The following is a 15,907-nucleotide window of genomic DNA, read 5'->3' as shown; positions in this document are numbered from 1 at the left end:
ATCAGTGCAGCAAGACTAAGACTCTGGAGACCCACTAGTCACTCAGTGGGTTTTAATGTGAAGTATATCAAATGCATTTGATGAACTTTATATACTAATTAGAGAGAGCTGCACGTTTTCAGTGAGTCTAACACAGAGGCAGAAACTGAACCCAGAATAATGCCAAGAGAAGGAGATGGGACAATATGAAAAGTGGGCTGGAGTGGAGAGAATAGAGACCACTGTACAAATTAGAGGGAGAAAGATCTAAAGATCCATCTAATAGGAAATCTTCTATACACACAAGGGAAAAAATTACAACTAAAGAAAGTAAGAGTTTAGTGGAGGAAAAAGCAAGACAGTATTTATGGTTTGTGCTTAATAGTCTAGGTCCCTAAAAGGCACCAGAGTCAAGGTCAGAGCACCCATTGGGCCACTCCCTCAGTAACCACCCAGTGGGGAAAAGAAGCACCAAAACTTAGGTCATCAAATGCCCAACTTATTTTGTGTCTCTAGGGGGAACAGAAGTCATTAGTAAAAGAAAAAAAAAAAAAAAGATATCAGAACTAAAGCAATCAATTTAAATCTGAATGCAATAGAATATCCCTAGTAAGAAAGTGTTACAGTATTTTTCCAACATTATGCACTATAATCAAGTTATCATACAAATACTTTTATTTTTGCCTAAACTACTCAGGTAACCTATATAGTTACTCTGTATACTACACAGACTAAATTTGTTGATGATAAAGAACTAGCATTTTGAATCTGTTATCTATTACACCTAAATTAAAAACTAGCCAACATCTTTGCTGAGTATTCCATTTCAGGGTCAGACTTTATATAGTTTTCTATGATGATGGACACAACTACTACGGGTTTTGGAAAGAAAGGTCATGATTACAATGATATATTAGATCCAAGTACAATACATAAAAATAAAATTTCCTAGAAGCAGAGAGTCACTCCATTAAACTTACTATGATTAGAATTTTCAAAAATGGTTCTTATTACAGCATTCTCAATAAATTTAAATACTGGCCTACCTATTCCTGAATTAGCTCCAGTGACTACAACCACTTTTCCAGTTAAATCACGACCCTGAAGTATTTCCATAGCTGTAGTATTGCCATCATATTTCTGTCTGGTTGGTGGCTTCTTTGGATTGTCATCAACAGTAAATGCCAAGCGGGGATCCAAATATGTGGTTCTTTTATTTATGTGGCTACAAAGAAAAGGGGGGAAAAATCATGTTAACCTACAGCAGTGAACACAGGCATTTAGATTATCTTACTATTTACATATTACATAACAATTTTTTTTACATAACAAAAGTCTTATTATTTATTTCTTTCAACTTTAAGAAAGAAATGTCCTTTAGTTCCTTCCCGCAGGCCTCTAGAAAAAATACACTCTTATTCAGAAAAAAGTTACCAAATTCTTTACTTTAAGATTTCTTGGAAAATATACTTTGATATGGAACAATCACTTCAAAATCAGTTTCTTCAGAACAATGGTGACAAATCAAATTGAAAAAGAACCTAAAAAAGTCATACATAAGGATCTCCCAAGCTCATATTGGCTCAGAAAACTGCATGTTAACATATCAATTTTTGCTAACATTGCTAAATATTTCCCAATCAATTACATCTTAATCTAAAGTATTTGGGGCCATGTATTTTATACCTCTGATTTGGAATAAAAAAACAAACCATCATTTTCAGCTGATTTATAGTACTAAAATTATTCTGTCTTTCTACATAACCTCAATATATATTTGGTAAGGACCTAATATGCACTCGGTAATGTGCACCAGTATATCCAGTAGAGAAAAGCATGACATAAAATTAACAGCAATTTTTTTAAATTAAATATTCCTTTGACTTATAACTGAAACTTCATGGAGGAATAATTGCAAGAGTTGAGTCTTAAAGAATAAAAAAAATTAGTTCAATTAAATAGTCACTTATTAAGTATCTACTGTGTACAGATCACTGACATGGTGGCAGTCTATTCTAATCATGAAGGATAGTATAAATAAATGCACAAGGGTAAAGGAGAGAAGGCAAAATTGGAGACTGGTCAGGAGCCCAGCTTGGCAAGATCACAAGTTAAGTGAAAGAATGAATTAATTCTAGAAAAAAATGAAACCAGATTGTGGAAGGCCTGAAAATTGGTCTACATAGTTCATGCTTTGCAGTATAAAGCAAGGGCTAAATGTTTACACTACCTCCCTAAGAGAGTAGTTGTGATGAAAACATTACTATACATCATTAAATGATTATATATAAATAACACACTCCTATTCTGATTATAAAAAAATTAATTTTTAAGTTGTCTTGACTAAAATTACATGTAGTATATGAACCTTTGAATGTTAATCTAAAATGAGTTAATAAACTTCAAAATTATTTTAGTAAGGATACATGAAATTACGAATGACCATCATTTTAACAGAAACTTCAAAATTATTTTGATGTTAGAAATAAATTCTGAATTTTTTTTCAAAATTTGAAAAATCAAAAAATCTTTTAAAAGCCCAACTATAAGGTTTCATCAAATAGTAAAAGATTAGGTTTCATTATCAATTCATAAAAACCCTCACAAATAAATTGAGGGGTCTATCTTATGTGCCAACCTCTAACCAAAATCAAAAGATTCATTCCTTAAACATTTAACTATATATGGAGAACCATTAACTGTGTATTATCACCAATGTAAAATATAGTTATTTTATTAAAAACTATCTAAATTGCTTTGTTTAAAAATAATGATTAGAATAATAATCTGCGTATTCATATTTTTTCCTTTTAGTTCTTTCTGATGTTTCAGAGCCCATTCTAGTCATAGAAAATGAAAATGATGCACCCCCCCAAAAAAAAAAGGTCTTCAGTATTTCAATTTCCAATTTCCAAAAATATGGAAATCTATCTCCAAATAGAGAAATTATTATGTGACCCAATAAGTGAAAAATGGCTGACTAAATTGGAATAACACAATTACTATGCTGCAAATTAAAGGTCTGAAACATGGGGACTATAAGGTAATAAGGAAAGTTCCATAAAACAGTAGGAAATTAAGAAAAAAGAGCCAAACTGGAAACTGATAAAAGCCTAATAAAAACACAAATAAAAGGATTGACAAGCAGATAAAAGTAATGAAAAACATAGAAAGAATAACAGTTTGTTGAGACTATATATTGAAGGTCTTTTTGAAAACTAATTTGTTGAATGTATATGGAACAGTTTATTTTATCTGGTTATATATTAAGTTCATAATAATATTTTTAAATTAGTTGTCTGAACATTTAGTTGATTACCTTATTTTAAGAATATGATAGCTTCTAAAAATTTAAGTCATATATGGCTTACTCATATATGGTTCTATACTTATACCACAATAGTAAAATCTAAGAAACCTCCCCCCTACCTCCACCCCAACAACACACAAAAAATTTATTTGATAATCACTTCATATCTGCCCGAATTTTAAAAAAAGACTTCGAGATGAAGAAAGATAACACCTTTTAAAGCATTTAGATAACTACATTCTATCTCTTGAAGCACTTACTCAACAAAAAACACTTGTCCATTCTCATCTGTTTCTTGCTCCCATCCATAGGGCAGGTCTGAAACAGAAAAAAACTGTGAGTCTGCTTGAAGAAAAAAATTTAATCCTATATATGAATAAGAAGGTAAAAGGCCAATGCTCATTCTTACCTCTACACATTTCCTGATTCTGTCTCCAGAATAAACTCCCCCTTTTGAACAGCCTGATACTATCTCTCCCTGCAAAGCTTTCCTCAATGATTTCATCTTCTATCACTCATTTAGTAAAACTTCAATTACATTTGTTTTCTATGCCATATAACATAACATTTGATTAGGTACTTGTTCTCTAATTATTTCATGTTTATAAATAAGACTTGTCTTGCAAATTTCAACTATAGATTCCTGTTTTTTTTTGTTCCACAAAACAAAGTGTTCTACTTCCTCTCCAACTATCTAATTACTACCCAACCTCTAAGGTGCAAGTCAGTTAGTACTTCTTCCAAGTCTTTTTAACCATCTCCATGAATACAGAGGTGACCATGACCATCTCCCATAATATGATTGAAGATTTAGAGTTAGAAGGAATCTGAGAGGTAATATAATCCAATCTTCTCATTTAAGAGAAAAGGAAACCAAGTAACTTGGTCAAAATCACACAAGTAGAAAGTAACACAGCTGGGATCTGGACCTAGACCCTGCCTCATAACATCAGTCATACTATTTTCTTTTTATATGTGTCTCATCTAATTAGCCTCCTCTAGAACAGGGGATATATCTTATGCTTTTATTATATTCCCTTCAGGACATAGCACATTGCTAGGCATATTAAAGATATTCAATTCTTGTTTATAGGGTGAAAAAAGCTGAAAGGTGAATATTCTAAGTGTCATTTGTAAATGTAATGCTATTAAAAAATATCTGATAACATAATTTTAACATAGTCTTGATGAACAAATAATTATCAAAAATAACTAAAACTGGGGCAGCTAAGTGGTGCTGTGGATAGAACACCAACCCTGAAATCAGGAGGAACTGAGTTCAAATCTGATCTCAAATACTTAACACTTCCTAGCTGTGTGACCTTAGGCAAGTCACTTAACCCTAATTGCCTCAGCAAAAATATTCCCATAATTCTATAAATAACTTGCAGTAGAATAAAGTCCTTTAAAGAAAGAATTGATTTTCATTTTGTCTATGTATCTTAAATATAAGCAAATACTTGCCAAATAGAATTTGATAATTATAATTTTTATAAAGTTTGCTCCATCAATTTTTCTCCTCTTCTAAAATCTACTCAGTTATAACAACTGCCTAGATAATACTCTGCCTATGATAGACTTACTGTGTAATTGACGCTTTACATATTAGTATTTATCTATGCTATAAATAACCAAACAAATAATACAAACCTCCTGCTACTCGTTTCCTTTTTCCAGTTTTAGGATGTTCCCACTGTGTCTTCTCTTCAGTATGGCTGTCAAAATACCCATATCAAAATTAAAAATAGGGATAAGTTCTTAGAAGTACTATAAACCATTCTAAAACTATTCCTCTAGAGGAAAAAATTTCTCCATGATGATACTACTTCACAGGAGTTATCACTGACAGAGACCAAAGTTAACAAGGAGAACTTCTATTTTGACCCTAGATTTCACTACCTATTTTAAGTCTAAGATGAAGAATCGTTTAAATTCATCTTGAAAATATGACCAAAGAGTCAATTGTCAGACAAGTTGGCTGTAAATATTACTTTTAAGTAGAAAGCTGCTTCCATATTGTAATATCTATTTCATTATGGACCTAGAAATAGTAAACAAAAACATCACTTTACCATGAACATATAATGAAAAGGCAAGTTCTAGTTTCAAGAGAAGTCATATTGAAGCAAAATGGGAATCAGTAGACTAGGTTGAGGGAAGGATAGTATTGATTAACTATTTGGGAGAAAAATATGAGTAAGGAGAAAGGGTTCAGAATCTAGGGAGACATTATTTTATATTGATACACTGTAAAAAACAATGGATTTTTATATTTATAAATAACAAATAATATAAATATAAATAAATATATAATATAAATATAAATAATATTTATTAAATACTTACTATGTGCCAGCCAGTGAGGATACAAGTACAAAGAATGAAATAATAACTTGCAATGAGCTTATATTCTAATGAGGGAGACATATAGCATAATTATAAAGCTAATAAATACAATCTTCTCACTGTTCAATCATTTCAGTCACATATGATGCATCATGACACCATGGGGGTTTTCTTAGCAATGGAATGATATACCATTTCCTTCTCCAGATCATTTTACAGATGAGAAACTGAGGCAAAGAGGTTAAGTGATTTGCCCAAGGTCATAAAGTTAATACGTGTCTGAGGTCAGATTTGAACTTATGAAGATGAGTCTTCCAGACTCTGTAATATTTACAGCCAACTTGTCTGACAATTGACTCTTTGGTCATATTTTCAAGATGAATTTAAATGATTCTTCATCTTAGACTTAAAATAGGTAGTGAAATCTAGGCCTGGAACTTTATCCATTTCTCAACTTAGCTGGGCTTAATGAACACAATTACAAAATAGCTAAATACAGTATAGTTTGGGATATTACTAAAAAGTAGGAACTGGAGTAATCATAAAAGATGATGGTGCTATATCATGGGGGAAAAAGGGACTCTCTAAGGCAGAGGAAAAGGAAAGAGATCACTGCAAACATAGAGAATATTTGTAAAAAGGCATGGAAATGCAATATGGAGCATCCTATGTAAAGAATAGAGAAAAGGCAATTTGGCTGGATGACTGAGCAATTGGATTGGCTGTAAAGTCCAATAAACCTGTAAAGATAGGATGCAGTTAAGTTGTATTAGGCTTTAAAAGATAAAAAGAATTTATATTTTATCCTAGAAATAAAAAGAAGAGACAGGAGTTGACTAGGTAGGGGAACTGCATGGTCACATAGATATGAACTTCAGAAAACTTAATTTGCACCATGATGTAGGATAGTGGGTAAGACCTGCAGCAAGGAAAACAAATTGAAAGATTCATGCAATAATCTAGAAGAAGAGTTCTGAACTTGAACTAGGATGGTAGTAGTAAAAAAGAAAAGAAGGGATAAGATACAAGGTAGAAAGGGCAAGATTTGGCAAATTATTAAATATGTAGAGTGAAGGTTGGGGGCCCCAAGTGGCAAGAATGAAGAGGAGATACCAAGGTGGGGACTGAAGACACAAGTAAGATGAACCTGAGAGTTGGAGCATCGTTCCATATACTTCAAGACTACAACTTGATATTAAAAGCTACTAAAAACAAAATAAAACAAAAATAAATATATATATGAGTAAGCAAAGGAGAAAGAACCTACAGCTACTATCAGGATAAAGATCTGTGCTCATATTCAGAGGAAGATAATGGAGCTAAAAAAAAAAAAAATCACTCCTTTTTCAATGAGAAATGTCAAACGATCTCAAGCACAAAAAAGAATTAGTAGAAAACCTTTAAAAGGACTTTAAAAGTCAAATAAGAGAGATTGAGAAAAAATTAGAAGAAAAAAATAAGAATAACCCAAGAAAATCAAAAAAATTATTGTCAATCGGACAGAACCAGCCTCAAACCTGTGGGTAGCAAGAGTCAAACCAGCCTCAAATCTGTGGGTAGCAAGAGTCAAACAGAGCAGGCTAGAGACAGGAGAGTTAGGATTCCAACAGAAGTTTAATTTCACAGTGAAAGAAACAGCTTGCAAGCAAAGACACTTGTCTCAGAGTCTCACCTCTAGTGAAAGGACCCAAGTCACTGTGGGAAGATCTCAATATTTATACCAATGGCTGCAGAATTGCTGTAGCCTTGACAATGAGGAGTAACAGCAACAATGTGACAAGTTTGATTCACAACAGGGCTTCATGAGCAGAACATGGATATAATAGGTGATTGGCTAAGCTCGGAAAATATCCATTGGTGGTCAAAGCATATACAATAATCATATGAAAAAATTCTAGGATTTTTGCTGTGGTTGATATCACCCAGTGTATAAGTGCAAAAGACTGTTGTTATGCCAAACTCAGGGCACAGCCTGATTGCTGGGCCTTAGCTCTGGAAAATAGGATGTCTCCTAATATCTTGACATCATGAAAAGAAAGTCAATCAAGCTGAAATAAAGAATCCAAAACTTAATAAACAAAATAATTCCCTGAAAGCTATAATTGAGCAAGGCAAAGCAAATAATTTTCTAAGACACTAAGAATGAAAAAATATAAGAGAACATGTAACATCTAATTAGAAAAAACTAATCAAACAATAAATTGAGGAGAAATAATATAAAAATAGTTGACTACCTGAAAATTACGATTAAAAAAAGAATACTTATATACTATTACAAGAAATTATCAAGGAAAATCACCCTAACATTCTAAATGAGAAAGCAGAGCAGAAATAGAAAAAAATCCACTAATCACCATCCAAAAGAAATCCCAGAAGGAAATCACAGTTGAGTTTCAAAGCTCCCAGTTTAAGAAGAAAACACTGGAAGCAAGAAAAACCAATTTAAATTATCATGGAGTTACAATAAAGATTACACAAAACTTAGCAGCTATTATGTTGAAGGACCATAGGTCTTGGAATACTATATTCCATAGAGCAAAATAAATGGGGTTATAAACAAGGGTAACTTACTCAGAAAAGTTAAATAATTATGAATAGGAAAACGGGGTGGGGGGAGGCATTTAACAAACTGCAAAACTTCATGTTTTTTGTGATAGAAACCCCAGAATTTAAGGGAAAAATCAACATATAACATTCAGAAGACAAATAAGATAAACATTAAAGACCAATTATAAAGGACTCAATAAGGTCAAATCATTTCCTTCATATATGTGAAAATACTTTTATAATTTTCATCATTATTTAGCTAGTTTGAAATATAGATGTAGGTTGAGCTAAATATGATGAGATGATCCTAAAATAATTAAATTGTAGAGAGAGATAAAAAGAGTAATTATCTCATACAAATGAGATATAAAAGGGGAAAAAAAAACTGATGTAAACAAAACTAGTAGTACAAAGGGTGGGTAGTGCTGGAACCTACTCTTATTTGGAATGGATTAAAGAGGGAAACCCTTTTGATGTTTTGCCCCATATCTGGCAAACTGAAAAAGATGAAAAAATTCATTCTTTTAAAAAAGAGTTTACTAATAAGTTTGGAGAAAAGAGTTTCAGTATAGTAATAAATTGTGAATATTATCATGGGAAATAAAAATACAAAGGTCACTACTAAAATAGTAGGACAGTCTCATAAGGGGTTGATAAAGACATCATCAACAGTGTTAAGATATTAATAAGTTTATATATATATATATATATATATATATATATCCATACATATCTATTAAATAAAAGGGAGTGTCTAGCAAATATTCTACAAGGAAAAGTATTCATAATTTTTTTGCCTCTGAGTTGTTATTTTATTTCAAAATATAAGAATATTCAGCTTTTCATTTTCAAGGAGAAATAATTTATCTGACATGGATATGAACTAAAATTACTCTCAATGTATGATTTAGTTTATCCTCAACCCATAGTTATTTCATTTGTATTCTCTTCTAGTAAGGAAAGGTCTCCATCTGTGCATGCTTGTCATGTCAAAATTAAATTGCTAATTGCATATGAACTTCTATAAAATCAAACTATTAAAACCATGCTCAAGTAGACATAGCTTTCTTGCACTGTAAAATAGGAAAAGTAATATAAACAACAAATGGGAAGGAACAGCAACATAGATATTTCAAAAATAACAGATAATTAAAATATAATTGTTTGTAGTTAGCTTTGGCCATCTTATATTTATTCTGGGAACAGATTTTATCTACCTGAGGTTTTACCAGGCTATTATCCAAATTAATTTTCACACCACTAAAACCCTGAAGGGTAGGTAAAAGTGGGCCTAGGACAGAAAATATATCCTGAAAAATTTATAAAATGTTTTTTTTAATCTATATATAGGAAAATATTAAATTTTAATTATAAGAATTAAAATCATGCTTATAAAAATTTAAACAAAATCTAAAAAATAGTTAAGTTTTCAGCATCATTTTCTATGACAAAACAATTTGCAAATATTATAGAATTTAACTCTCTCAATAACTCTCAGGTAGCTAATGAAAGTGCTATTACTCCCATTTTACAGATGAGCAAAATGTACTCAAATAATTTAAATTATTTATGCAAAATCATACATCTTCTAAGCTAAACTTCAATCCAAATCATAGGATCATAGATCTAAAAACCGGAAGGGACCATAAAGGACATCTAGTTTTTTACACATAGAGAAACTGAGGCCATGGAAGACCAATTTACTTATCTGAAATAAGATTATCAGTGCCAGACATTTGAACTAAGATCCTTCAACCCCAGAGTCAATGTACTTTCCACCCTGCTGCCAGACGGCAGGAAAAGCTAAGGAACAGGAATCAGAAGACCTAGGTTCAAGTCTTACTTAGCTGCTTACTAGCCTAACGATCCAAGGTAACCTGACAATCTCTTTCCCTCTTCTGTAAAACAAGGATAATATCTTGCACTACTTATTTTGTGGGATTGGTCAGAGAGCATCATGGATTCAGAAATGAAAATTACATTAAAAGATCATCTAATCCAGTCCCCCTCCTCATCTGTATTTTCAGTGAGTGAAAATTCACTTGAATAAACTTACCTAGGGTTATAATTATTAAGTTACAAGAGCTGAAACTATTGCCATAAATCATAGGGATTCTTTAACCTGAGATCTGTGAAGTTTGGGTTTGTTTGTTTTTTTAATATTTGGGGAACAATATTTTAACATAATTGGTTTGCTTTGTAATCCAATGTATTTTCTTTTATACATTCTAAAACACATCAAATCCATAGCCTTCTCCCAACTGGCAAAGAGGTCCATGATACAAAAAAAGTTAAAAATCACTGTTGTAGGAAAAGTACTTTCTAAATAATAAATACTATATACATATGAGTTATACTACTACTGATTATTATAACTACAAGTCCCAACATCAAATAGGTTCAAAGAGTTGCTAACTCCCTTACTTCTGAGATGCTTTTGTGATAAACGAAAATGACAAATCCATACATTAAGCCCAGCAGAAGAAAGCCTTCAAGAACACAAAAATGTTTTTGGTTTTTCTACTGAATTGTGCAAAGAACTTCATTACAAGTTATACCTGGTTTTGAAGATGAATAGATACTTAAAATCAGTAGAGATTTACTTTACCTTTTCTCTACTTAGGGTACAATGTTTCACTTCAAATATAAAAATGTTTGAGCAAAATATATATTTGTATACATAATCTAATGCTCTATTTTCTGTCAACATGGTTTCACACACACACACATAAATCTTTATTTCAATTTCTCTTTTCTTTTTATATCAAAAGCTGGAAGAAATGTATTCTGAAAACAAAAAAGTTATTCTGTTTGAAAGAATGAATGTAGTCACACAGTGACTACAAAGTATTATCTAGTTTCTTTTTCCTTTAGCTACTGTGTGGCTACATTCATTCTATCAGAGTAACTCTTCTCTCAAATTATCTGGTAAAAATTTAGAGTTACTTGTTGATTTAAAAAAAAAAAACTCCTTTTTATTACTTTAAAAAAACAAATGGTGATAGCACCATAGGTTCAATGGAAGGGGTTCTTGATTTAAATCTCTGTGCCTACTAATCGCTATCTGTGTAATCTTGGACAATTCACAATCTCTGTGCTCTTTTTATTTATAAAATATCCGAATTAGACTAGGTGACCTCTGAGGTCCTGTAAAACTGTAATTTTATGATCTTGGGCCTTTTTTAGGTTGAAAGGCAGCATAGAGAACTAGCTTCAAGGCCAGAACAGACCTGGATTCAAATCTCATCCCCAACATTGGTTTATGACCCAACAAAGTTGCCTCACTTTTGCTTACTTTCATCCTTGGGCCAAGTTCATTATCTGGGAGTTCTGTATTTCAATTAAATTTTAGATTGTATCCCTAAGCTTTATGATTTTACATTAAAATAAATGAGTAAACAGGAATGATGCAGTGGACAGACCTAAAGTCAGGAGGACCTAAAATCAAATATGACCATAGACACTTACTAAGTATGTGACAATTAACCTGAATGCCTCCAAAAAAAATTTTTTTTAATCAAAAAAGAGTGACAAATGAAATTCTAGAGGACTGAGGGAACAGAATCTACAATGTTTTTCCAAGGGAAAGTAATGGGGTGGGGTTGGGGGTCAGGGGCGAAAATGTACCAATTTATTATTTAGGTTGACACTAAGAATTCCAAATCATTGACAGGTAATATCCTTGTAAATAAGGGAAAATATTAAACTATAGAGAGAAAAATATCCTCGAAGAAGGAAAAATGGGGAGATGCTCTCTAGATTTATAAGTCAGTACCTCTAAAGACAAGCAGCAAAAAAAGGCAGCCTTTTTCTTAATAAATTCCAGTGAAACCACCTTCAGCGGAAAGGGACCTGTATGTGCCAAAATGTTTGTGGCAGCCCTGTTTGTAGTGGCTAGAAGCTGGAAAATGAATGGATGTCCATCAATTGGAGAACAGTTGAGTAAATTGTGGTATATGAACGTTATGGAATATTATTGTTCTGTAAGGAACGACCAGCAGGATGAATACAGAGAGGACTGGCGAGACTTACATGAACTGATGCTGAGTGAAATGAGCAGAACCAGGAGATCATTATATACCTCAACAATGATACTGTTTGAGGATGTATTCTAATGGAAGTGGACCTCTTCGATAAAGAGAGCCTTAATTGATCAAATATGGACAGAAGCAGCTACACCCAGAGAAAGAACACTGGAAATGAATATAAACTGCTTGCATTTATGTTTTTCCTCCCGGGTTATTTATACCTTCTGAATCCAATTCTCCCTGTGCAACAAGAAAACTGTTCGGTTCTGCACACATATATTGTATCTAGGATATACTGCAACCCATTCAACATGTAAAGGACTCTTGCCATCTCGGGGAAGGGGTGGAGGGAGGGAGGGGTAAAATCGGAACAGAAATGAATGCAAGGGATAATGCTGTAAAAAATTACCCTGGCATGCGTTCTATCAATAAAAAATTATTAAAAAAAAAAAAAAAAGAAACCACCTTCAGCTAACACTTAAAGAGAAGAAATTCGTTCTAAGTATGGAACAGACTACAATAGCACTCGGAAAAGAAAGAAGCTGTGCTTGGAGGGAAAGGTAAGAGTTCTCTGAAAATCCTTCATATTGGTAAGAAGGTTCCCTTCCTTCTATACTTAACAGGGAATGGAAGACAAGATGGATTCATGAAATTGAATGGGTAAGCCTTTATGGGATGTTGTAGGTGTATGAAAGCATCTCAGTGTGGAAGAGTAGAAAAAGCTAAAGACAGAAAGCTTGACTTACCAGTCAAGCTGCCATTGTCTAACCATGTGATTTTGGACAATTCACTTCCTTTCTCACTCTATCACTATTTACAAAGACAGGATTGGGTTACAGCTTTCTCTCTTAAGTCATTATGATTCTATGGTTTATGTGACAGGATGACAGTGCCTATGTGTGACTTAAATAAACTCCTTTAAGACCACTTTTAATAGAGAGTTTCATACACAGTGGAGAGCACTGGCAAGTGGACTTCAAATGTGGCCTCAGTCACTTACAAGATGAGTGACTCTGGACAGTCACTTAATCACTGTATGCCTCAGTTTCCTAATCAGTAAAATAAGAGTTGTTGTGAGGTTCAAATTAGGCAATATATCACAGTGGTATGGAATATGAATTTCAGGGTGAGGGATATGACAGCATCCATATTCTATCAGTGTGACAGTTGTAAGGATGTAGTCATGTAGAATTGTGTGTAAGACTATTTATAGTGCAAAGGAGGAAGTTTCTGTGAGTGAGCAGGGCACAGTGGGATAGCTGACAAGAGAATGAGAATGTATCAGTGAACATAAGAATGGACGCGGAATTTCCAAATCACGGACTTGGAGAGGATCCCTCGGTGTTAGGGGTTAAGTGTGTGTGCCAGAGGTGTGTGCACAGGTGTGTATATAAAGCAGTCACTTAGGCACGTGCATGAGTGTGCACAAGTGGGCGAGAGTTCCCGTGCGCAGGAGCGTGTAAATGTGGGAGGGAGGGAGAGCAGTGGCGCAGTCGTGTGCACAAGTGTCGGTGTGCAAGTGTGCGTGAGCTCCCGGCTGCAGGAACGTGCAGGAGCGGCCGGCACCAGCGTCCGGGTAAGGGGAGGGGCGCAGCGGGGGGTAAGGGGCACCGCGGGAGGCGGGAAGGGTCGGTCTGCAGGGGCAGGCAGACGGTGCGGCGCGAGGGTGGCGGCCTCGGAGGTCTGAGGTCGGGCGGGGGCGACTGCCCGGCCCCTCCAGCCCCTTACTTGGCGAAGTACACCCAGCCGTCCTTGGTGGTCCTTTCCTCCCAGCCCGGCGGCAGCTCGTCCTCACTGTCAGTGTCGTCCAGACCCGCGTAGCGCAACGCAGCCATGGCGAGAGAGAGGAGCGCTGCCTAGCCCGGCAAACTGCTACCCGCCTGGGCACTGGAGCACAAGCTCAGGCAAACCCCCTGCACGACGCCGGCTCGGCTCCGCTCGGCTCGGCTCGGCTTCACTCGCCAGCGCGCGACCCGCCCGCTCCCCTCACCCTCCCGCGCTCGCGCGCTCGGATCTCCCGGCTTCCCTCGGAGGCCCTCCTCTCTTCTAACTGCGAGTGGGCATGCGCAACACTGCGCCCCCGGGCTGGGTCTGGCTCTAGGAGGTCAGTGAAGTAGAGGCTGGGAGACCAGAAGAGTATAAATAATAACAAATTAAATAAATGAATAAGAACAGTAGTCGCAAATAACAAAGAAGATTTTATTTGCCCCCCCTCCATTATTTCGCCCCCGCTTCTTTTCTACATGACTAAAATTCCTCTGGGAGGGAACTAGAAGCCAGGGAACCAGCCGAAGATGTAGAAACGAAGACGTCACCTTAATAGTGAGGTCCTACCGCATTACTGGATGGCCCTTCAATGCACTGTACCGGAAGCCTACGCGCGAAAAGCCTTTTGGGAAATGTAGTTCTGGGCAGAAGTGAAGGGGCCTGCCCAAGGCTTTCAACTTCTTTCCCAAAATTGACAAATCCTTTACGGCCCAAGGATGCTTGTATTGCTGCGCTGGAGCATTTTATCATGGACTCTTCAAATGTTTAATTTGCATCCTTTGCCCCCCTTGAAATGGACAAAAACTACATATTACAACTTGACTTAGCATAAGTCCAAATTCGAAAAAATAATGAGGAAATGTTAATAATGAGATTAAATTTAAAAGTATGTTGTAAGTACATCTTTTTTTCCCCTCAGAATCTGGTTGTGAAAGATCTAACATTTGCACTGCTGAATTTATTTAAAAGATGAGAAAATAAATCAAAGTGGGAAATGATGTTGCCCAATTCACAAGAAAAATCATCAGTAGCCAGGGATTAAACTAGCCCCTGGAAAACCAAATGTCCACTAGATTCCTGTAGTTTTTATCTCACCCCAGCCTCATTATCCTATCCTACAGACTTCAAGGAAGAGAGCATTCTAGTGGTACTCATGAAGATAAGTCATATTTATATAGTGGGGTTTTTTTTGTTTTTGTTTTTGTTGTTTTTTTTTTAGCATTTAATAATATTTTATTTTAAAAATAGATGCAACATTAACTTTTTTGAAAAACTTTGTTTTACAAATTTTTCTCCATCTCTCTCCGCCTCTTTCTCTCCCAGCAAGCCAGCAAGCAATGCAATATAAACATATGCAATTCTTCTAAATATATTTCCATATTCATGGTGCTGCACAAGAAAAATCAGATCAAAAGGGGGAAAAAAGAGAAAAAAAAAAAAAGGCAAACAAACAACAACCCAAAAAAGGTGAAAATACTAATTTTTGATTCACAGTCAGCTTAAATAGTTTTTTCCTCTAGATGTAGATGACTCTTTCAATCACAAGTCTATTGGAATTGCCTTGAATCACCTCATTGTTGCAAAGAGCCAAGTCTATCATAGTTGGGATCATATTATTTTGTTGTTGCTGTTTACAATATTCTCTTGGTTCTGCTCACTTCATTTAGCAACACTTCATGTATGTATTTCCAGGTCTATCTGAAATCATTCTGCTGATCATTTCTTATAAAGCAGTAATATCCCATCACGTTCATATACCAAAACTTATTCAGCCATTCCTCATTCTGATTGGCATCCACTCAATTTCCAGTTCCTTGCCACTACAAAAAGAGCTGCTACAAACATTTTTGCACATGTGGTCCTTTCCCCTCTTTTATGAGATATAGACTCAGTAGAGACACTGCTGGATCAAAAGATATACACACTTTAT

At 34.8% G+C, this 15,907-nt stretch overlaps 1 protein-coding gene across 1 annotated transcript in view; it reads right to left on the bottom strand.

The window, feature by feature from the left end:
- Positions 1 to 14,788, bottom strand: part of WWOX (WW domain containing oxidoreductase) — a 1,223,908-nt gene extending 1,209,120 nt beyond the window's left edge. Inside the window, exons 1-4 of the mRNA XM_051975106.1 lie at positions 13,939 to 14,788; positions 4,940 to 5,004; positions 3,550 to 3,607; positions 1,026 to 1,204 (exon numbers count right to left, since the gene is read on the bottom strand). Of these exons, the coding sequence (XP_051831066.1) occupies positions 1,026 to 1,204; positions 3,550 to 3,607; positions 4,940 to 5,004; positions 13,939 to 14,045 (409 nt within the window). The 5' untranslated portion in view covers positions 14,046 to 14,788. The remainder of the gene's footprint in view (positions 1 to 1,025; positions 1,205 to 3,549; positions 3,608 to 4,939; positions 5,005 to 13,938) is intronic.
- Positions 14,789 to 15,907: the final 1,119 nt, after the last annotated feature.

This window comes from Antechinus flavipes, chromosome 2, assembly GCF_016432865.1.
Source record: "Antechinus flavipes isolate AdamAnt ecotype Samford, QLD, Australia chromosome 2, AdamAnt_v2, whole genome shotgun sequence".
In the NCBI taxonomy this organism is placed as follows: Eukaryota; Metazoa; Chordata; class Mammalia; order Dasyuromorphia; family Dasyuridae; genus Antechinus; species Antechinus flavipes.
This window is presented reverse-complemented; position numbering and strand designations above follow the sequence as displayed.